This window comes from Tachypleus tridentatus, chromosome 6, assembly GCF_004210375.1.
Source record: "Tachypleus tridentatus isolate NWPU-2018 chromosome 6, ASM421037v1, whole genome shotgun sequence".
NCBI lineage: Eukaryota > Metazoa > Arthropoda > Merostomata > Xiphosura > Limulidae > Tachypleus > Tachypleus tridentatus.
In genome coordinates, this window is record NC_134830.1 from 142,384,229 (window position 1) to 142,408,146 (window position 23,918).

At 31.3% G+C, this 23,918-nt stretch overlaps 1 protein-coding gene across 2 annotated transcripts; it reads left to right on the forward strand.

Moving 5' to 3' along the window:
- Positions 1-4,154: 4,154 nt before the first annotated feature.
- Positions 4,155-22,402, forward strand: LOC143253896 (cytosol aminopeptidase-like). 2 transcript variants are annotated; one of them, XM_076508451.1, is made up of 15 exons: positions 4,155-4,439; positions 4,807-4,925; positions 5,841-5,895; positions 6,182-6,287; positions 7,469-7,537; positions 8,603-8,708; positions 9,462-9,615; positions 11,569-11,726; positions 12,728-12,852; positions 13,700-13,788; positions 14,993-15,095; positions 19,679-19,758; positions 20,331-20,480; positions 21,726-21,819; positions 22,219-22,402. In XM_076508451.1, the coding sequence occupies exons 1-15, from the start codon at positions 4,302-4,304 to the stop codon at positions 22,275-22,277; spliced, it is 1,605 nt and encodes a 534-aa protein (XP_076364566.1). In that variant the 5' UTR covers positions 4,155-4,301; the 3' UTR covers positions 22,278-22,402. The 2 variants fall into 2 exon arrangements, with proteins under 2 accessions (XP_076364566.1, XP_076364567.1); XM_076508452.1 differs by lacking the exon at positions 7,469-7,537 and having other exon boundaries at positions 4,160-4,439.
- The last annotated feature ends 1,516 nt before the right edge of the window (positions 22,403-23,918 follow it).

A 23,918-nucleotide genomic window follows, 5' to 3' on the forward strand; every position in this document is an offset into this window, starting at 1 on the left:
AAAAACATATGTTAAATTAATGAATGATTTATTGCTACTTAATTGATTACATTACTTCTGAAAGCTTACAACACTGTAATTTGGTTTCGATACTTAATTGATTACATTACTTCTATCAGTTTCGTATCTCTATTTCATTAATATTGACTCAGCGTTACTTCTGAAAGCTTACAACACTGTAATTTGATTTCGATACTCAATTTCAACACAGCACAGATAGCCATTGCCGAGCTTTGTGCCTAACAACAAACAAAAATTAACATTTATTTTTATTTTGTAAGATATTCATTCGATATTGTCCCCACCTGGGGGCAGTGTTAAATTTACGGACTTAGAACGGTAAAATTAGAGGCTCGATTCCCCTCAAAGTACATAGCAGATAGCCCGATGTGGCTTTGTTTTAAGAAAAATGAACACACACACTCATTCATTACTACACCATTATTCAATGTATATGTTCAATATTACGTAATTTTTGTGTTAGCTGCTTGTCGTACATTTTAAAATTGTTGTATCTTTATTTTAAACTTAGTTTTACCATAAGTTTTTGTATCGTATATTGAAATTGGAAAAGTTATGTACATCCATATCCCATCTTTTGTGCGTACTTATATACATATAGGACCTGGCATGGCCAGGTGGTAAAGCACTCGACTCGTAGTCCGAGGGTCACGGGTTTGAATCTTCGTCGCACAAAATATGCTCGCCCTTTCAGCTGTGGGAGCGTTATAATGTGACTGTCAATCTCACTATTCGTTGGTAAAAGAGTAGCCCAAGAGTTCGCGATGGGTGGTGATGACTAGCTGCCTTCCTTCTAGTCTTACACTGATAAATTAGAGACAGCTAGCGCAGATAGCCCTCGTGTAGCTTTGTGCAAAATTCAAAACAAACAAACAAATATATATATATATATAATATTCTGAGTAAACTTCTATTTGTAAATATTATAATTTGAAAGTATAAGCAGTGACATTTTTTATATGTTTACTGTAATAATGTTACTGCATTTTAGTTTGATTAATCATAATATTAGTTTTTGTCTTTAAAACTGACGATAATTTTCTGCAATTTATTATATTGGACCTTATTCAAAAAGGTATTTCAAATTAATTGGACTACCCATCCTCTGGACGGAAGTTATATACATTCATGATTAATCAAAGGGTATCTCAGGATATGAAAAGTTTAATCCAATGGACCCAATGAACCTGCATACAAACTTTGGTGAAGATCCATCAACAGGGATTGAAGTAGTGGTAAAAAAAACGCAAAAAAATTCTGTAAACCACAAAATGCAAAATTAAAATATTTTTATGTATTCTTGCACGAACCTAACGAACCTCCTTTCCAATTTTGGTGGAGATCCATTCACACTATGGGAGATAGTTGCCTGGACATACAATATACAGTACTATTATTACTGTCTTATTGTCTTGAAATGTTTACTTATTCTACATTAATTCCTGTACATTCAGTCAGAAAATGATATTCATTTTTTCTCCACCACGTGCCGATTTTTCTCAAAACATCATATGTACTTTTACATAATTGAATAATTTTTATTGAAATCAGGTCATATTTTGTTATGCTTAAAATACTGACAACCACGGGCTTTAGATTTTTCTAGATCAATCGCAACGTGAGAGTCTTATCGACCATTCTATAACCCACGAGAAACACACTGCTATTGTGTGTGAGTGTTTTTTATTATTGCAAAGCCACACCGAGCTGTCTGCTGTGTCCACCGAATTGAATCAAACCCCCGATTCTAACTTTGTAAGTCCGAAAACGTATCGTTGTCCCAACGGGCGACCACATTGCTGGTATATAAACAGTTGACAGGCTGCCTCATGTGTCATTTGTATATGCATGCACTTTGATATTATTTTTTCTTTTCAATATTATTTATTAATTCCTATGGCAACAAGAGGTTGTGTAAATGATCCAAACATATTCTGTTATATTTCTGGCAAATATGTTGTAAAGAAAGAAAGGCAAAACATAAAAGAACTTGTCAAAAAGCAACAAAAACGCAGTACATGTATTTTGGAATAAACCTTTGAGACAAACTATGGGCTCCGCCCAAAGTTTACACCCATTGTATCAGTAATTGAGACAATGGGCTAAAGATAAAGAAAACGTATTTGATTTTTAAAATTCCAAATGGTCTTGAGTGACCATAGAAACGACAGAGATGTCTCTATTTTTGTTCATGTAACGTACAAGGCTAAAACACTCGAAATAAAAAAAGAAAATTTTTATCCGAAACTTCAATCTACTCTACGACCTGTTGCTTGTGGACCTGATGTACATGTACCCACTCCACCAGAGATTCTTGATACTGTGTTTAAATCTGATATTAATAGGAAAGATTGCAAAGGTTGTTTTCAACCTGAAACTTATGGTGAACTACATTTCACACAAGCTAAATGTAATAATTTGGTAAGAGATTTGGGCCTTCCAAGTTGTACTTCAGTGTTTTGGAGCTCGAGATTTCGAGCTAAGAACTTACTTTCTCCAGGGACATCATTTTTCTGGTAGAGAAATTGTAGGAAAGCGTTTTTACCATATATTTCGCGAGAAAGGTCACTGGTTAATTACATAAATACTGCTGAATTAATACCAATACTAGGAGCTACTGCCTGTGAACCTTGTAGTAGGCAGTTGTTTATTGATTCCTTTAAAAGAAGTCTAAAAGGTGTTCTCTTTTACAATGCTAAAATGTCCATTTGTTCCTATGTCTCATTCAATTCACTTGAAGAAAACATATGAAAATCTTGAACTTCTTAATGAGGTTAAATTCAAAGAACATCGTTAATCCCTTTGTGAATATTTAAAAGTCGTATCTATGTTGCTGAGTCAAATATCTGGTTATACGAAGTTACCATGTTTTTTTGTGTATAAATGAAACAGCAGAGACAGCCAGCACTGGATAAAAAAGCAATGGCCACGCAGAACCAGCCTGATATCGAAAAACACTGAATATAAAAGTTTTGTTGTCATAAATAAAGTCCTATTATTTCTACTTCACACAAATCTTGTTGATTAAGCAGTTTGTAAACGCCTTAGACAAAAATGGCGACAAATATCTAGGTGAGCAACTCCCAAATATTTAAGAAGCGAAACTTAAAGAAGGTATTTTTGTTGGATCTCGGCTTAGGAAATTGATTTTGGATGAATAGTTTGAAAGGACAATGAGAAAAGTTGAAAAAAGCGTAGATTGCCTTTAAAGGTGTTATTGACAAATTTTCAAGAATCAGCAAAGACCCAATTTACGAAAATAATTTGTCAACAACATGCTCAATAAATTCAAATAGTTGGGTTGTAATACGAGCTTGAAAGCTCATTTTTTACACTTGCTTATATTGACTATTTCTCTGAAAAATTGGTGGAATCAGGAAATAACAAGGGAAAAGATATTAGGGAAATGGATAGAAGGCACTGAAGAAGGTGAAACGTCAATACGATGATTGATTACTTGTGGTCATTGAAACCAAGTGCTCCAAACATGAAACATAAAAGAAAGACCAAATCACGTGGTTTTGTGACTAAAATATAGTTTTCATAAAAAATATTTTAAAATGAATGGGGATGCATATTAGTTTGACATCACTAATCTACCATTTTCTTCAGATTGTTTGTATTTTTGTTGGCAAATATAAAAAAAATATTCATTGTAGAAAATGAAATTATAATTTGCATCTCAGAACGGCTGGTACAGGTATTAACACTTTTATTGATAAGGAGAGAACAATGTTTCGACCTTCCTAGGTCATCTTTAGGTTAAAAAATAATAATATGATCTGAGCAAGAGTTTTTTCTTCCCAATTTACATAAAATCATTACGTGATTAAAAAAATGTTAATTTCGAAATCTGCGTAGTTAGATTATAGAAAATCCTTTATTAAAACCAAAACTTTTACGAAGTTTAAATTCGCAGGCTTGTGTTATTATGAGCGAGACTATATCAACTAATACTTAGACATATGTATATAATAAATTATATAAAAACATATATGCATTTTAATTTAGGGACGTAAGGTTTTATAATAAAGTATATTTATACATGTGTGTAATAGTTTTTAATATTTCTCTCTATATGTTATATATATATAACAAAATTGCTAACTTTTTCAATTCCTGTGCAGCAGAGGACGCGCTAAAGAATTACGAGTTGTAATTCACATGTAACATGTGTGAATGCGCCATGTATACAAAAAATTAAAGTTGAAAGGAGAGTGATCGCGATTTGTCTATTTCATTTTACCAAAAGTAATATAATTTTATTAACGTTAATTAATATGATTTGTACAAGGATTTTAACATCAAGGGGCTGGAAAAGACTTGGATACTTGACATTTCAAAGATTAACAAGTGCAAGAAATGAATCTTTTCAGACTTACAGCACCAAATCAAACGATCAAGAAAGAGAACCTCCGGTCTGTAGCAAACATGTAGTTGATATATTCTGTTTATATTGAAATTTTATTCGGTATACGGAATAGAGCATTTTCTGTCATCTCAATTTTTCCTACACTCTGTTTCCCAACCTCACGTTTACGAACAAAGCTTTTACTCATCTTGTACATGGTGAATATCATACCCACTCTTTTCTTAATCCAAGGATAATTAATTTTCAAAGTCTATAAATTCAAGGGTTTTTAACGTATATTAAGATTCTAAACTTTATTATATAATGTAAAGTTAAAATATCTTAACACATTCTGTGTTAAGTCAATAATTAGTTAAGTCTATATTCTTGGACCTGTCACTTAGTTTGCTGATAATTAAAATTGTCTATTTTAGAAACGTGGTTTAGTCCTTGGAGTTTATGAAAAACAAGAAGGTGAAGGCATTATATTTACATCCTCAGCTGATAAATTTAACAAAGTGACCAATGGGAAGTTACAAGAACATTTAAATTTGTGAGTTATAAATTTTTAGTTGTGGAAAAGATTTATTAAGCAATCTTAGGATAATTATGTAATACTTTCTGTATTGTGGAAAACATATTTTCTTGTCTTTGACAGCAATGAAATTTTCAGTAAAAGAACAATTTAAATTATGTTGTAAGGAATATTAAAAAATTGAGACATTTTCATTGCAAATTTATTTTAACATACAAAATGACTATTTTTAGAGAATGATGTATTTAGTAGGCATAAGACATCTACTGTGCATTTTCAAAACTAATTAACTTTGACAGAGTGGGATGAATTGAGTTGGTTTTTTTATTTATTTTTTCCCCATAATTTGTTGATTTGTATAGTTTTATACTTCATTTTTGTACATGTATATTTTAATATTGTATCAGAGAAATAATATTTTATGGTTCCTGTGATAACTCTTGTACTTTTTAATAAGAAATACTGCTATACCCATTCAACCCAATTTTATTTTTATGTTTATATCATAACAAAGCATAAAATTAAATACAAATTACTATAAAACCTGTTTAAGTATGACATTAGTTGTAGTTAAGGATTTGAAAATTATTTCAACCTATTTCAGGACATTCTAAAAGAAAAATTTGTGAAGTACTATTTTTATATAATTCTGTACAAAATTAGATACAACACTGTGGAAAACCAGTATATATGTATATAGCTACTATTTTTGATAAATATCTTCAAAATAAAAGAGTGGTGGCTAGTCAATTAACTTTTACCAAAGTAAAATATACCCATTTCACTGCTGCTTCACCCTAACATAAAAGCAAACTTCTGTAGTCTTATAGAGTATTAAGTAAAAGAGAATTAGCATTTTATAATGTAATTTAACTATGTTTGAAAGTAACTGAATGAGTCATTTCTGTATTTTAAAATTGGTTGTCCTTTCAGGTCAGGTTCATCTCTTAAAAAAGGAAAAAACAGAATATTTTATGGATTGGATCAGGTAATTTGAAAATATCTTTCAACTAATCATAATTTTTTAAATACATATGCAGATAATTACAAAAGACAAATATTTCTATCTCAATTTTTTTCACTTCAAAAGATGTTATATAATTTAATTTGAAGAAATTATTAAATGATTTTATTATTCTTGTTTATGTTGTAAAGCTCATCAAGACACTTAAAAATGTAATATTATTTAATTAAATTCTGAAAAAAGTTTATAATTAATCTTAAAGAAATATTTTATTTTAAGGTAGTATGCAATACATTTGTTTTTTTCCTAGGAATATCCATGTGTTTCTGTCGTCAGTCTTGGTCCAAAAAATGCTGGATTTAATGAACTTGAAGAGATTGAAGAACAGAGTGAGAACATTCGAATTGGTGTTTCAGGTATGGGAAAACGTTTTGTTATTAAAATAAATAGATTGCTAGGATAAAAAGGTAAGGTTACAAATGTAGTAAAAAAAATAAAAAAACAGTTAATTTTGTATAATGATTAATATTTTAAATTCTTAGTCTAGATTAGGAAAGAATAAGTAATTTATTTATGTGACAATTACTAATGTTTTAAAATATTGTAAAGTTGGTATCTGAACTTTATTGAAGACTTTTCTTCTTAATTGTTTATTTCAGTTATAAAATAGAAAATCTTTGTACATATTTTTCAAACACAACCTTTTTATTTGGTAGGATAAATGTTTCCACCTGAGAAAGAGTTATAAAGACAAGTACTGTTTCTCATTACCGATTTCACAATTGAGAACAAATTATAATTACTTGTTTTTAAGTTTTAATGTAACTGAAATGTTCTTTTAAATTTTTTTAAAGAGATGTTTGAAAGTTTTCCAATGTGAAAAATGATGGTTAAGTGTATTAATAATTTATTGACACCTTAAAGGTAAATAAAATGTTAAATGATAAATAACATAAAGGATTTGTTTTTACGCAAGCAGTAGTCAGATTCTGCTTTTCTATCTATTAAGAAGAGCCCATGAGTTGATGGTGGGTGATGTTGATTAACTTGACTAACTGCCTTCCCTATAGTTTGGTTTGACATGGCCAGGTAGTTGAGGCACTAGAATCGTAATCTGATTTTGGTTTCGAATCCCCTTTGTACCAAACATGCTCACCCTTCCAGCTGTGGGAACATTATAATGTGATGGTCAATCCCACTATTTATTGGTAAAAGAGTAGACAAACAGTTGGCATTTGGTGGTGATGACTAGCTGCCTTCCCTCTGGTCTTACACTGATAAATTAGGGACGGCTAGCGCAGAGAGCCCTTGCACAGCTTTGCACGAAATTCAAAAACAAACAGACAAATCCTTTAGTTTATCACTTCTTCAAGATCAGGGATTGCTAAAGCCTTTGTATAGCTTTGTGTGAAATCAAACAAATAAACCATTGGAGCTATTTATAAAATAATTATTTTATATTAATGAAAAATTATTTAATGAATTTGATAAATATTATGAAACTATTAAGGTTTAAGGTGTTTTACTTTATAGATTATAAACCAAGCAATTTACTGTAACACCAAATAATGTAATTAATGAAGATATGCTCTGGTAGGTGGAGTAAAGCAATTACAAGAGCTTGGAGTCACAGAGGCCTTTGTTGATTCTTGTGGCAATGCAGAAGGTATGAATTAATTGTGTTAAGAATGCTGATTAGTGTATTATACCAACATCATTTGGGTAATATATGACTTAGTTGCTGTCATAACAGTTCAGGGTGAAATTTCTTAATTTGTAAAAATAAAATTTGAACTTTCACTTCAGAAAGAGTGGTTTATACTAATTTGCTGTGTTACTGAACTTGGGTTGTAACAGGGTACTATAAACATATATAAATTTTTATATTGTGGTTTTAGTAATGATTCAAAAACATGTATCCCAAACAAGCAGCTTGTGTTTGTGTTTCATAAGTAAGGTATACCATATCATCTAATTATTTCTACTTTCATTAAGAGTGTTGGTTATAGTAATTTATATACTGAATGTTGTGACTTTTGAATTGTTAGCTTAATATGTGTATGTAGGACAATCTTAAATCTCTGACTGTCAAAGCACATTATATATTGGGATTGCAGCCAAAACTTTTGTTAACAGTAAGAGTACTCGACTGATTAAACAATGCATTCTAACCTTTACAAGTAGGAACATAAGAAAGATATTTTTAGTTATCTTTACTGATCTTTCTATGATTAGAGGTTAATATTAATGAGAATCAAATAAATGACTAAATTTTGACTGCTACCAAAATCACCCGAAGATCAATCCTTCCGTATATAATAATTAAAATGGGATTTTTCTGCTATAAATTCATTTTTCAGAAAAATTCCATTATTTGTCACTTTTTACTTCAGTAAGAAAAACCATTAAAAAGAAATTCAACAGGAACATTATTCTAGTTATAAATGAACAAATCAAAGGTTTTTCATGATGATGAGAAACCCACTTGAAGTAAAAATGTCAACTTGAAGATGACCTAAGAAGGTCGAAATATTTTTCTGTAGTTTATTTTAATTGAAGTGCCAAAATCCATACCAGCCATTTTGAGAATACAGATAATAAGTTTTGATGGAAACTTATTTAACTTATGTTGCATTTGATTTTCTTCATAATTAATTTAGCAGTGAAAGTTTCTCAGTATGTTTCTGGATAAATTAGATTATATTTTTTATTTTACCAATTTATTTCTCAGCTGCAGCTGAGGGGGCCTCTCTTTGCCTTTTTACTTACGATGAGCTGAAGAAGGAATCTTCTAGGAAACCTAAAGTTGGCCTTCATCTTTTTGATTCAGAGGAAGTGTGAGTTCTATTTTTTTATGTATAGAAATGAACTATTCACTTTTATCTTTTGTTTTAACACTTAAAATGTTTTTTGTAGCTTGTGCACTGTATGTGGTTCAGGGGTGCTTTCAAATTATTAATTATTATAAGTTATTTGCAAATTTTGATAATCAAGTTACAAAAAACAAACAATAACCTTTACACCCTGGATAATTATAATAAAACTATAATAAAACTTTTATTTTAATAAATGTGTTACCTTTGTGGCTTCTTCGTGTAAAACTGTTAATGTTGAATAATGTTTCTCAATTAGTACTGGTATGGTTAACATTTAAGATTTTGTTTGTGGTGGTGGTGGTTGGAGAGGGTAAATGAATGATTAAATTGTTTGTAATATCAAACAGTTTCATGTAATAACCCTGATGAAGCTGCAAAGGCAAGATTTTGATTCAGTTAAATGTTCTCTTTCTATCTCCTGGAGTCTAAAAGTTGTATATTTTCTAACTTTTTTATCAAAGTGTGTATGAAACTGTATTGAAGGTCATGTATCATGTAACTTACTCATTAATGGGAATTTATTCAGAACTTTGAAAAAAGCTTTAAAGGTTTTAGTAACAAATGTATTTGAGAACTAGCATTAGCATTTTGTGTATAGGCTAGTCTACCAGTTGCTGAGCACATAAGTTTGTTTTCTGCGAAGCTAAATTAGACATAAGTTAATTAAAAGTGACATTGTAGTTTCATATTATTAAAGCTTTAAAATAACTCCAGATCAACAACATATTGGAAAAGAGGACTCACTGGAGCAGAAGGTCAAAACATAGCCCGCACTTTGATGGAAACTCCTGCAAACTTAATGACTCCTACCAGATTTGCTGAGCGTGCAGAAGCGATCCTATCAGACAAAGGTGTTTCTGTGATAAAAAAGGTTCAGGATTTATTTTTATCTGGCATGATATGAATGTTATTCTTGACTATCTAAACATTATGTGTGTATATTTTGTTGAATGTGGAATTTATTTTTGGTTTATTCAAGATTTTGAGATACTTAAAGTCTACCTTGCTATGACACTTGATTCTTTTAACTATACGAGTAAATCTAAATATTTGCATATTTCATTGAATAATGTTTTGGACTAAGTTAAACTTCTTAATCTATTGTACTGTGACTGACTTGTGTATCTGAAAGTCAAGATATTGTGGGCTCATCATTGTGTTCCATTTATGAAATCAGAATTTAAAATTAAATAATAGTTTGGATATTTTTTACACTTTGTGTTCGTTGTTTGAAGGTGAAACTTGGGAAATATTTTATTTATTATGATATCACGTGAGTAATGTTTTGAACTTGCAGAAAAGGTTAAAAATGTAGCAAGTTTCATATCTTTGTTAGCCTCATCTGATTAAAACATGAGAAAGACCAAGGTGTTAGAGGACTGTTTAACCTATCAAGGTTTTTTCACATGTAAAAATAAACACAAGCATTCTTGTGAAATTTTAAACTTTATTTAAATAACCATCAGAAAAATCTTTAGAATAACAACAAACATCTTAACGTAAATTATTCCAGAAATGTATGACTAGCAAAGAAAATAGTTCTTTTAAAGAATAATACTTGATCAAGACTTCCACACTTATAGTTATTGCTCTGAGTATTCAAATTTACACTTATTTTACCTTTTCATTCTGCCTAGAATCAGATTATTTTAACTCTTAAGTTTAAATGTTGTTACCTGGGTTCTCCTGTGCTTCATACAAAAGTCAAGTCTAAATCATCCAAGCTTATAGATAATGTATTCTAGCAGGTATCTCTACACACTTTACAGCATTATTGGTACCTTTCCTGTATTAAGGAAGCCAAAACTGGAAGTATGTTTCTGAATTGACAGCTCACAATATAATGAGATCATGCTTCTTTGTACAGTAGCCAAGGCTTGCTGTAATGGGTAACATGCTGGAATGTGAACCTGAGTCAGTCTGCGTTTCAGATTGTGTTGCTACAAATCTGAGCTATGCACTTTAAGGCTATATTTGTGTGATAGTAGTGATGGTCAAATTCTATTGTTTGATTGGAGTAACCCAAGAGTTAGTGGTAGCTGACTGGCTGTCTTCCCTCTTGTCTAAGTTCAAAGCTAGGAAGATCTAATATAGATGGTAATTATACAGCTTTATGCAGATATTCAAAAAACAAAATAGTTGTCTTTACAAACCTTTTATTTATCCAGTAAAACCTGCTTTGATTCCTGTGTATTTTTGTATCCTATACATACAGAAGAAGACCAAGGCTCTGGCTACCTCTTGAATATGGTTATTAAAATTGTTGCTTGTGTGAGTAATTTTCATTGTGTGCTTGTGGCATCACCAACAAGTTTCTGTCTGAATGATTGGGCTGTTTCTTAATTTGTATATTCCCCCATTATTCCATAGTAAGCAGTAAGGCTACAGATAACACAAAGCTTTTAGACCAACACCAGCTAGTAACTTTTTTGTTACAGTTAAATAGTGAGCATTTCTCACTGTCATTGGAATTATTCTTTAGTAAGTAATAAAGTTATAGATAATGCAAAGTTTTTAAAACAACCACAGTTATTAGCTTCTTACTGTCAGTGAAATTACTCAGGTGAAAGGCTGAATTTATCTTTCAATATAAGCCTGCATCGCAACACGAGTTATTTGGTGTTTGAGGTGTTTGTGCCCTACCTACTTTTTATCGAAGTTATATAAATAAAAATAGTTTGATCATAACATTTGATGTCTGATTATTCAACCTCTTTTTTGTGTGTTTCTTTCCATATGGTTTCTTTAAGATATTAAAATAATATACTTGTTATGTAAACTAAAATGAAGGTTGAAAGAGATAAAATTCTGTTCAAATTGTAGGGACAAAGCTTGGGCAGAATCAAAGAAGATGGGAGCTTTTTTAAGTGTAGCAAAAGGTTCAGAAGAACCACCTATTTTCTTAGAGCTTTCCTATCATGGAATCAATAAGGGTGCAAGGCCTTTCGTCATTGTAGGAAAGGGAATTACATTTGACAGGTAGGTCATCTTGAAAGCTTCTCAAGTGATAATAAATATGCAGGGGTTTACTGGGATAAATCAAAGCCAGGTCACTTTTTAAAGGCCAGTTTTATACTATTGGATACTGTAACATGCTTGTGTGTGCATCATATTGTTGCAATTTCTGTAATGTTAATTAGACATGGCAGAAAGATAAATGAAAAAAAAAAATTTAGTTCTATAATATTAAGAGATTTAAGCTGTTTAAACTAAACATTTGTGATTTCTTGTTATAATTTGTAGTAATTCCATAATGAAAAAGTGTTGTTTATGTCTATTTCCTATTTCTTTTATGTTGGTTACGAGGTTGGTCAAATCAACCAAGCCCATACCAATAATTAGGTTATTAATACAGTGTTTAATGGTCCTGTCTGTAAGATAAGTTTTCTCTACTGTGACTCTGTTCCGTTAAGGTCTGAACGTGATCTAATAAATAGTTCGTATAATGGGTTGTGTATTGAAGGATTCGAGGTTTGAGATATGCTCTCCACTTACACATCTTGAAAATAACAGATAAAATATATAGTTTTTCTAAAAAAAAAAAAAACTATCTTGAAGTTATAAAGATTTCACATGTGAAATTTGAAAACTTTTTGATGCATAAAAATTTTTAATCTTAAAATAAATATTATTCTACATGTTGATGGTCAACTTTTGAAATGAAAATTGTGCAAGGAAATCAGGACTTGTGGTATTGTGAAATCTGGTATTGTGCACTGAAGCCTTATAAAGTTTACTGATAAGGTGCAAAATTTCATGAAGATATATTTCCTGTATTAAAAGGTATAGTTTGAATACTATGACAAATATAAACTGCTTACAAGGTTGGTTTTTGAGACTGAGCCCATAGTGAGAGAAATAATGTATCATTGGACATGTTTATTTTTCTCTTTGGATTTAGAGGAAAAATTAAAATTTGTTACAGAAGTGTACAGTGTAAAGATGTACTTTGAAGGTTTGAAAAGTACATTATTTTTTAGCGGAGGGATATCTCTTAAACCAGCAGCTGGAATGGAGGCTATGCGAGGAGACATGGGTGGAGCAGCTTGCACTGTTGGTACTATTTTTACTCTAGCTGCTCTGAAGGCACCTGTCAATGTTATTGGTAGGTTACTTTGAATTCTTGCTATTATGATATTCTTCTTGACCCCTGGTGGCTCAGCAGTAAGTCAGAGTTCAATCTCTCAGTGGGCAGAGTATAGATGGTACATTGTGTAGTTTTTGATCAACAACAGACAAACAAACAGTATTGTTGTTTTTCCAGAAAAAAGTGGCATAATATGAACACAAATCACACAGAGTTAATTACCAACAAGCTTATAGAATGTTTTGTACCAATTATAAAAAGAAAGTAATTGTATATTTTCATTGTTTCATTTACAAAAAGTTAATGTGCATTTTTTTATGTGGAGTATTTTATTTTGATGTAATAAATGTAGACTATATTACAACACTGAATTTTGACAATGTTTTTTTCTTTTTCCTCATCACCTAGAAACCTTGATCCCTGTCACTTGAAAATGTGTATGTAATCAAATTTTATAAGATTCCCATAATAGTTGTACAAACCTCAGATAATTGTCTCTTCAGCTGATATGAATATGTGACTTAATTTCTTCTAGCTCACATGTGCAAACATTTGTGTCAAGATTCAAATGCGAACAAACAACTTGAAAGATATGGTTTAAGTGGGAGATGCCCAATCCTCACCAAATTGAGTAGGGGGGAGAAAGAAAATTTAGAAGCATCAACCCAGTCCTAAAAAGAAGTGTCTTGATTATATAATGAAACATTATCTACAGTGTATCATGTAATATTGATGTCATGAAGTTTACTCTCATTTGAACCATCATTTTTGCAAATTGGGATGTGGGTGCAAAGAACAGTATTATTTCTGTGTTCAATATACATTCTTAATGGAAATGGAATTAATATATTTCTTTCTTTACTAGGCTTAATTCCCCTCTGTGAAAATATGCCTAGTGGAAGAGCATCTAAGCCAGGTGATGTTGTAACAGCCATGAATGGAAAAACAATCCAGGTCAGACACTATAGTAAAACATTCGGATAAAAATTGTATAGAAGCCTTCAACAAAAGTTTCTTTTAATCAAAAACATTTTACATGATACTTTAAATTGGGTTAAGACAGTTAAGAAAAACTTGTGAACTATAGATGTGTGTGTGCATTATTATTTACACAGAATCAGTGAAAATGTATTACTCTCTGGACTTTTCATGTCATGATCCTGTCTGTAAGATAAGTTTTCTCTACTGTGTCTCTGTTCCATTAAGGTCTGGACGTGATCTATTAAATAGTTTGTATAATGGGCTGCAGATTGGAGGATTCAAAGTGTGAGACCTGATAGTACTAAATGTGTTCACCACTTTCAGTTCTGAATGACTTATGAAAGTAACAGTCAATCCATTTATTTGGTTCAGAAAAACTGGACAAACCCTTTTGGTGACTCTTGCTACTGCCTTGCTTGCCTCCCATTTAGTTAGTAGTTCAAAAATTAAAGATGACTGAACTTTAAGATTCTCTCATCTGGCCATTTTTTGAAAATAACATATCTATTTTTTTAGTAATCAGTTTTTTTAGAAACATTCTGTGAATCTATTCATTGTTATTTTAATATACTAAATACAATGATTGAACAATTTGTACTTGTTCAATAGAATTTATTCTCTAAGGTACAACAGGCTACAGATAACTGTTGCTGTGGATGTTATTTCAAATAATTTAAAACCATCAAGATTAATTGATGGCTAATATTCACAAAGCTATAATGATAAATTATTTAAGAAAAAAATTAAAAAGAGTAAATTTTTCTTTAGTTTAAAACCTGATGTAGTTTTTGGTTTAAGTGAAACTCAAATGTTTAATGATGTATATTGAAATTTGTGGAGATTAACCAAAAATGTTTTCATTTAGATCCAATTTCTCAGAAATAACGAATTATTAATTCTTTTAAAAATAAAATTACAATTGAGCTATTGGTAACATTGTGTTGGTGTAAGCTTATAGTATTGTGATTTTTTTATCAAAGATATTTATGTAAACATTTTGTATCAGTAAGGTGCAGTTTTTTTAAGAATATTTCAACAGTTACCTGAGATGCATTTTAAGAGATTCTGATGTAGACATTTTTAGTCTTCAACAGTTTGTGCATATATAATACATATACATTTTGTGACAAACCCATGTTTTTTCCATTTCAGTAAGTGTCTTTTGGAATAATTTCAGGTTGACAATACAGATGCAGAGGGAAGGTTAATTCTAGCTGATGCACTTTGTTATGCTTGTTCCTTTAACCCCTCATCTGTTTTAGACATGGCTACTTTAACAGGTAGGATATTAAAACATTGAAAGCCTTGGCCTCCCCTTTTTTCTTTTTTTTTAATCTGCTTTCTTAAATATACAGACACTGGCTAGGCCCATTGGACATGACACAGAACCATTTTATTTGTTACAGTTTAAATACTAGTAACTTCTAATATATTAAGTGTATCTTCACAAACTTTGGTAGACTTTTTGTAAACATTGCAAGGGTTTTGCACATGAAAAATTAGATATTTTTTATGAAGTATTTTTTGTTAATATTTGCTTGTGAAATTGTCAATTCTTTTTTAACTAGCATGAGAGCAAAGTAATTTTCATTTTGAGATTACAAATACTTTTCTTTGTCTTAAAAATCTCATATTTAACTTATATAACCTCTGGAACCTCTTAAATTAATATATAACTTTTTTCAGTAAAACTTTTTATTTTTTCTGTTATTACGTTTATTACTTGATTCTTCAGTCTGTTGAAAACTCATCGAATATATTGAAAAGAAAAAAATTGTAAAATCACAAATAAAATGAGCAGCTGTGTCCTCTTATCTTCATTATTAGTCAAGAGGTTTCAAAGTACTTACCCAAGAGTTTCAACTGTTAAACATATCCCAAAAAATTTCTGTGTTTACTTTACTTTCAACATCTAAGGTTAAACCCACTATAAATAAAGCTCAAATCACTGGTTGTCTGAGCCCGTCCTTGTGCAGTACGCCATAATACCTACAACACTCTAGAGAGCAAGAACCTACATGCAAAACAGAAAAGTGTCATTTATACATGTCCTTGCTCCAAGAACACAATATTGGTCTAAGTGGTTTATGTTTCTTACAATACTTACAAAACAAATTTCCAAGGACAATAAATTGCAATTAGAATGTGTTAAAATATTTATTATGGTTCAAAGTTGCACTAGTTCAATAAACATTATAGGTTCTGAGCATCTCTGATCCATTTACATTGCAGATGTTTCACTACTACTGCTCATCTATTTGTTATTTTGTAGAATTTTGCAGCATACCTATATGGTGTTATTTGAGTACATATTTATAAAATTTATTACCATCTAGTTTTAAAGTTGTCAAGTTTTGAGTGTGGTATAATGTGGTTTTAAATTGACCTCACTTTAGATAATTAGAATAACACAAGTGCAGTAGGCCTAACTATGTATTAGCCCACAAAAGTATACTATTTTGGCTGCCATATGTTACATATGTGTATATAAATATATATTACTATTTACTCATAACTGTTTAAATTTTAGTTACATTTCTTAAAACATTAGAAAGTATATGAGAAATACATTGAAAAACATTGATTTTGAGTACCATGTTACGAAATTCTGTACTTGTGCATACATACTATCACTGAGCCTTGTCTAGACTTGTGGATGGGGTATGTAGAAATAATTTTTGTAGGCTTCAAACATTAACTTTTGAAATATAAAAAAATATATCAAATTACATTATTAGTATCCTCAGAATCCCTGTAATTGATTAGTATCTGTAAATAAATTATGTGGGTTGAACAAAATCCCATTCCTCTTCAGAGAAATGACTTATTGATCAGACATCTACAGTTTTGGCAAAAGTCTTTCTTTCATCTTCAAGTCACTTATAAACAACTGTCAGAATTATGTAGAGGAGAAAGTTCTCTTTCTGTTGGCTATGAACTTGAGCTTCTTAGTTGTAGGTGGTACTAGTTAAGAACTTTCAAATGATTGATTTGAAGGGCAATGCAACTTTAGTAGATTTGCTAAATATGTTGATATCTCAGCAAACGATAGAGGTGGGAGGTTCTTATTTTATATTTAACTTGTTTATATCACAAATTCGAGTTTCTAATTTGTTAGATACTTGTACATGTTGTATGGTTAGCATCAAAAATAGAAACTGAGCAATAACACAACTGGACATGTTACATGACACAAAAACTGATGCTTAATGTTTTATTCTGTACATTTCCTTTTAAATTAAAAAATATATAAATTTAGATTATAAACTACGTTTTGATGCCAGTCTCATTGACATAAGTACACTGCTGGCCAAAATCTTAAGGGCAATAAACATAAAGAAAAAATATGCATTTTGCATTGTTAAACTCGACCACTTATTTGAGTAGAGCTTTAAAAGATGAAAATAAGGAAAGGGAAAATAAAAATAAAAATATTTTTAGCATTTAATAGGGAAAATGTGAACATTATGAAATTAGCCTAAATCCTAGTTGGTCAAAAGTTTAAGACCATACTGAAACGAAGCGTTAATCGGTAAGCACGTAACGAAATTTAGTCATTTGTGTTCAAGCATTAGTGTTGTCAACATCTCCCACTGACATCTCCTGTGTTACATTGGGTAAAAACATGGCAACAGCTAAAAAGTTGACAGAGTTTGAACATGGCAGAATTGTCGAGCTGCAAAAGCAAGGTCTCTCTCAATGTGCCATCGCTGGTGAGATTGGGCGTAGTAAAACTGCTGTTGCAAATTTCTTAAAAGACCCTGAGGGATACGGAACAAGAATTTGAAGTGGTTGGCCCAAGAAAATTTCATCAGCATTGAGCAGAAGGATTTGATGGGTTGTCTGGCAAGACACCAGCCGATCATCGAACCAGATTAAGGCTCTTATGGATGCAAAATTCAGCTCAAAAACAATAAGACTGCATCTTCGAGAGAAAGGCTTTAAAAACCGAATACGTCTTCAAAGGCCACGCCTCCTTCCACACCACGAAACAGCTCAGTTAAACTTTGTTGAGAAGCACCAAACATGGGACGTAGAAAAATGAATGAAGGTTTTGTTTTCTGATGAGAAAAAAACTTAAGCTGGATGATCCAGATGGCTTCCACCATTATTGGCACAATAAGGATATTCCACCAGACATTTTCTACACGACACAGTGGAGGAGGTTCCATCATCATCATGATCTGGAGTGCTTTCTCCTTCCATAAAACAATGGAACTTCAAGTTGTACAGGGGCGTCAAACAGCAGCTGGCTACATTGGGATGTTGGAGAGAGAATCCTTATTGACTGAAGGCCCTCGCTTCTGTGGAAATGACTGGGTCTTTCAGAAGGACAACACTGCAATCCACAATGCCTGCAGGACAAAGGAATTTTTCATGGTAAATAACGTGATTCTTTTGGACCATCCAGCGTGTTTGCCTGAACTGAATCCCATTGAAAATGTTTGGGGGTGGATGGCAAGGGAAGTCTATAGAAATGGACATCAAATCCAAACAATGCATGATCTTCGTGAAGCCATCTTTACCACTTGGAATAACATTCCAGCCAGCCTTCTGCAAATGCATATATCGATTATGCCAAAGCGAATGTTTGCAGTTATTCGCAATGACGGCCATGCAACTCACTACTGAGACCTTGTTGGGCATTTCCTACCCTGTTTAGGACTTCTTTTTGGTATGGTCTCAAACTTTTGTCCAGCTAGTATTTAGGCTAATTTCATAGTGTTCACATTTTCTCTATTAAATGCTAAAAATGTTTTTATTTTTATTTTCCCTTTTCTTATTTTCATCTTTTAAAGCTCTACTCAAATAAGTGGTTGAGTCTAACAATGCAAAATGCATATTTTTTCTTTATGTTTATTGGCCTTAAGATTTTGGCCAGCAGTGTAGTAAAAATGTTATTTAATACAAATTTTGAAAATAATGTTCCAAATGTACACTTTAACCTTTAGGGGTAAAGAGTTAATTCATAAATGTTGAAAACATTTCTTTGTTTTCATTGGTTGCTGTACAAGCTGATGGTGTGTTAAGCCAAAGTTAGTGTCTTAGTTTAAAGTGTAAATTTTTTAACTAATATAGTTCGTTTTGGATTTTTACAACTTGTATCACAATAACAAATAAATATGATTGACAGAATTTTATTTTATTTTCTAACCTCAGGTTATAGAGATTGTCATTTTGAAGAATGCAGTTGCTTTATATGGTTCATCCTTTAGATCTTGGTCACCAATGGCTCCGTTTTTGACATTTGACCTTCACTTTAATGTTAGATATTAAGTTTTAAATTACTGCTTTGTGTTTTCAGAAATGATTCATTATTAAACAGGCAATCTCCAGAAAGAAATTAGAACATTTCCACCTCTCTCTCTCTTTGTGTGTGTGTGTGTCTCAATTTTTATCTGATTGATAATATATGGAATTTATGTTTATATTCTTCAGTTAGCCCATAACAAAACTGAATTTTGAAATCTGGCCTCACACAAATACTCTTCTTTAATGGTTTGGTAAAACCTCTTATGGAATACATTTGTAAATATTGTAATAACAAGTGTGTTTACGAAATCTGGTATCAAATTTAAACCTTGTGAGACAAATGGTACCCTAGATACAGAGTATTTGTGATATATAAGAATATAACTGCAGAGATGGGATCCAAACATTTTCAGGAATCTCCTGAGTATTTATTGCAGGAAAAACGTTTTAAAAAAAGCAACTGAAGAAGGGTGGTGATGAAGAGTTAGGCAAGTTTCGATTCTCATAACCACAATATTCCATGGCAACCTACTCTTTCCTGTCCACAGCCTACAATGTGTGTGTGTCTATATATATAAAAGTTATCCTATAAATATGGTATCTCTTATAGGAGCCATGATGATTGCTTTAGGATCTGGTGCAACTGGTGTTTTTACCAACTCCTTTAAAATGTGGCAGCTGATAAATAAAGTAAAAAAATGTTTTCTAATTTTTTTCTAAATAAATTAGTATTTAGAATATTTATTAGTTTGTAACTGATTTCTTTAAGTTTTCTATCCTGATGTAATTAAAAAACCTGTCATTCTATTTAAAAGGAAATAGATAATGAGTAAACTTGTGAATGGATCTGTATATGGGCTTTTAATAGTTTCCCTTAGTAGAATTGACTTGGAATTAAAAGAAAAGCACATGTCAAGAGATTAATCTTACCAAAGAAAGGTCATTTAAAGAGCTAATGGAAAAAAACATGGGATTTGTTTTAGATTATACATACAAAATTTGTATATGTATTTGAGCAAAGGTATAGATGGCATCTGTTTAGTTAAGAAATTCATGTACAATGCTTGTAATTTTTTTCTTCCAAAAACCTCAGAATCGTTACTCGGTACGCTGAATATAATTTACACGTATTTCTAGTTTGTCTTTATTTCATTTTTAATAACAGTCGTGAAAAAAACAGGTAAAGTGTGGTTTTCATCAGAAATGAAATTACTGGAAAAATGTATTCTTATTATGTATATATATTATTTGCTGCATTTTAGGCTGGGATGAAAACTGGTGATAGGGTTTGGAGAATGCCATTGTTTCAACATTATACAAAACAAGTCACAGAATCTCATTTGGCAGACTTAAACAATATTGGAAAACACAAGGGGCAAGCTGGATCTTGTACTGCAGCAGCATTTCTGAAGGTTTGTTTTTATTATTTATTTGTTAGATGTGTATGTGTATTTGCAAGAAAATAGAGGGTGTCTCCAAATTTTGTAAGAGTTGAATCCAAGCCCAAGAATCTAGTTGACCAGAGTTCTCCCACACATTCACTATGACAGACATTTTTGGTACCACATTCCATGACCACTGGATTGTAAAAAGAGAAATAAACCTTTCTCTTGCTTCAGTCTTCGCGTTTAAAGTAATTTTCGTATTGGATTTCATATTCCCTATATTGAAAAAGGAGAGCCAGTACTATGGCTGCTTTTCATTTTAAAAAATACCAAACATTGTCTGCAAGACTACTACTGTATAATTTGAAACAAGATTATAGCTGCTGTTTAGTCAATGGTCTTGAATGGTAAGCAGAACATGAATCGAGAAGAATTATAGATATCTGCTAAGCCACAGATGTTGAAGTTTACAAATGAATTATAAACTGAGAGTTTAAGCATGCCTAAACAAAAACTTCACAGCTTATTTTATCACAGATGGGCCAGGGATATGGCTGTCCAAAATTCTATTTGTTATTTGTAGAGAACATGAACACTTAGTATTATACAGGACAATGTTTGTATGTAATTACACCAACCAGACAGAAGATGTGTAAATATATGTTAAACATACTGTTACAAGGAAGGTAAAAGTTCCTAAGAAAGATATGATAAAAGTGATCTTATCAACAAGTGACAGGTGTATTAATATCAATAAATAAAGTGTAATGGTCACAAGTAATTGGAAGTGACATGAGGAGGTAAACTTCTTAATTAATGTTCTTATAACACTCTTACTTGAAATAATTTTTAATTATAAAATTAATTTTGATGACTGAAAAAGGTTTTAACAAACTAGTCTTGAGTAAAAGTTAAACATTTTTTATTGTCTTTCTCAACAATTACAAATTCACACTTTCTTTACAAAGAACTCTAATAAAGCTTTTTTAAGTTAGAAAAAACATCAACTTCCTTCTAGTTTTACCCACTGATTATAAATCTGTGTTGTTGAGAATGATAACATTAGTGATCAAAACTTTAAAATACTATTATTCCTTACTCTAAAAGCAGCAGCTTGTAAGAACAATTAAAAACTGATGTACCCAAGTGTGGGATTTTAACAGACATTCATATTTTAAGTTTTTTGTATCCATTTTTAGAATATCATGAATAAAAATGTTATGACTGCAACTTTTAATGACATAAGGTACCTAATACATTTGTGTTGCTTAGGAATTTGTTCCTGTTGACAGCTGGCTACACTTAGATATTGCTGGTGTCATGGAAAATAAGGATGAAGTTCCATACCTGTCAAAAGGCATGTCAGGTGGGTGTATTCTTCCTACAAAGAAACTTGTGACAGTTGCTTTTGGTGTTTCTTTTCAAGGCTAGTTTTTTTTAAGTACATCAAACTACAGAAAGATTCTAAAACATAAAATGTTTTGTAATTAATACTTAATCAACAGACACTAGAACATTTTCTTTTATTAAAAGATGTTATAATCAGAATCTAGATATTCATGGTTTTGAATTTTCAGCAGAACATGTTTACCCACAGCTGGAGTGGATGATGAAGTCTTTGTTACTACTATATCAATATGGCAAAGATTTCTTGTACTAAATTACTGTCCAGACAAGGTTCAGATATTTTCTTGTGTATAATTCTAAGTCATCTTTTAATGAGTAATTTCATAATTTTTTAAAACATTTTTCTCTTGTTTTTCAGGAAGACCAACCAGAACAGTTGTTGAATTTGTTCAAAATGTTTTCAAAGAAAACATTTAAAGTGTATCTTGTATACTTCAAAATTTAGCCTGTACGTTCTTATAACTGGAAACACGTTAGTGTATCAAGAATAATTTTCAATTGTATTGTTAGTTTGAGTAAAATTTATATATAAAAATACAAAACGTATTGTGGAGTGTGATGCATATGAAACATTAGCATCTTTATATGAGTAAAAATATAGAACTCTAAAATTAATCTGAAATGGGCAACAAAGGAAGGTAATATAACTTGATTCAGGAATTAAAAAAAAAAAAAAGAGAGAGAGAGAATTGTGTCAGCGACTGTTGATGATGAGGTGGTGCATCCAACCAAAAATGACCTGGCATGGCCAGGTGGTTAAGGCACTTGACTTGTAATCTGAGGGTTGTGGATTCGAATCCCTGTCACACCAGATATTCTCACCCTTTCAGTCATGGGAATATTATAATGTGATGGTCAATCCCACTGTTCGTTGGTGAAAGAGTAGCCCAAGAGTTGGTAGTGGGTGGTGATGATTAGTTGCCTTTCCTCCAGTCTTACATTGCTAAATTAGGGACGGCTAGCACGGATAGCCTTCGTGTAGCTTTGCACAAAATTCAAAAATAAACAAACCGAAAATCTACATGTATGTGTGTGTATATATACCATCATGTATTGGATACTTTAGATACAACAGTGTCCACACTTCCTATCAGTACATGCAACATTTCCAAGAAACGATTACAGCATTTCTTAGTCCTAACCCTGCTTCTATCCCATTTTATTTTTTATTACTTTTTTTTGACAAATAACAAAACAAACACACACTCATATACTAAGTTAATTAAAACACAGATATGAAATATGCATGTATTTTAATTATAAATTTCTATTTAATTCTCAGATTTCTGTATCTATGTACTGCCAGCTTATTACTTCTTTTTGGAATATCTTTTACTTTGAAGAATGATACATGCATTCTCAGATTTGGAGACCGAGAATTTGGTGTAGTTTATTTCATTATTATCAACTACTTGAAAACAACTTAAGAATTACAGAGAAGAAACATGTATCGGTATCATCACTGTTACTTTGTACTCCACAGTTTTTATCCATAAAAATACATCTTTCAAGTTAGAATTTTTGTCATTTTAATCAAGTCCTCTCTTCTGAGTCTCCTAGAAATAGAAATTATATTAATAACTGCCAACCAGAAGTCAACACGTTAGCCAAGTGCTTTTTGAAGGTCCAAGCTACAGAGAAATTATGATGACCTTGAGTTGTATTTTGTGGACAGCGCTTTTGTTTGTTGGTGACATTAGTTAGAATATGCAACAATCAAAGTACATTGAAAGACTTGCTCAGTTTTATCTATTGCTGAAATAATTTATATCTAATTACTTTTTATCCTCTGTAGATTGTATTTGGGTTTTGGTTTTATTTTATTTAACAAGGACTTTATTTGTGTGAATTGGTAAGAAATAACAAAAGAAAACTTACCAGTAAGACCATTGCTCCCATTTGTGCAGGAGATTTAATAATTGTTATATTGACTTTCTTCAGAACGTCAATCTTTTCTTTAGCACCACTTTTACCACCAGCAATGATAGCACCTGCATGGCCCATTCTACTATTGGGGGATATTGTTAAGCTAACACCACCAGCTTGGCAAGGTTACCC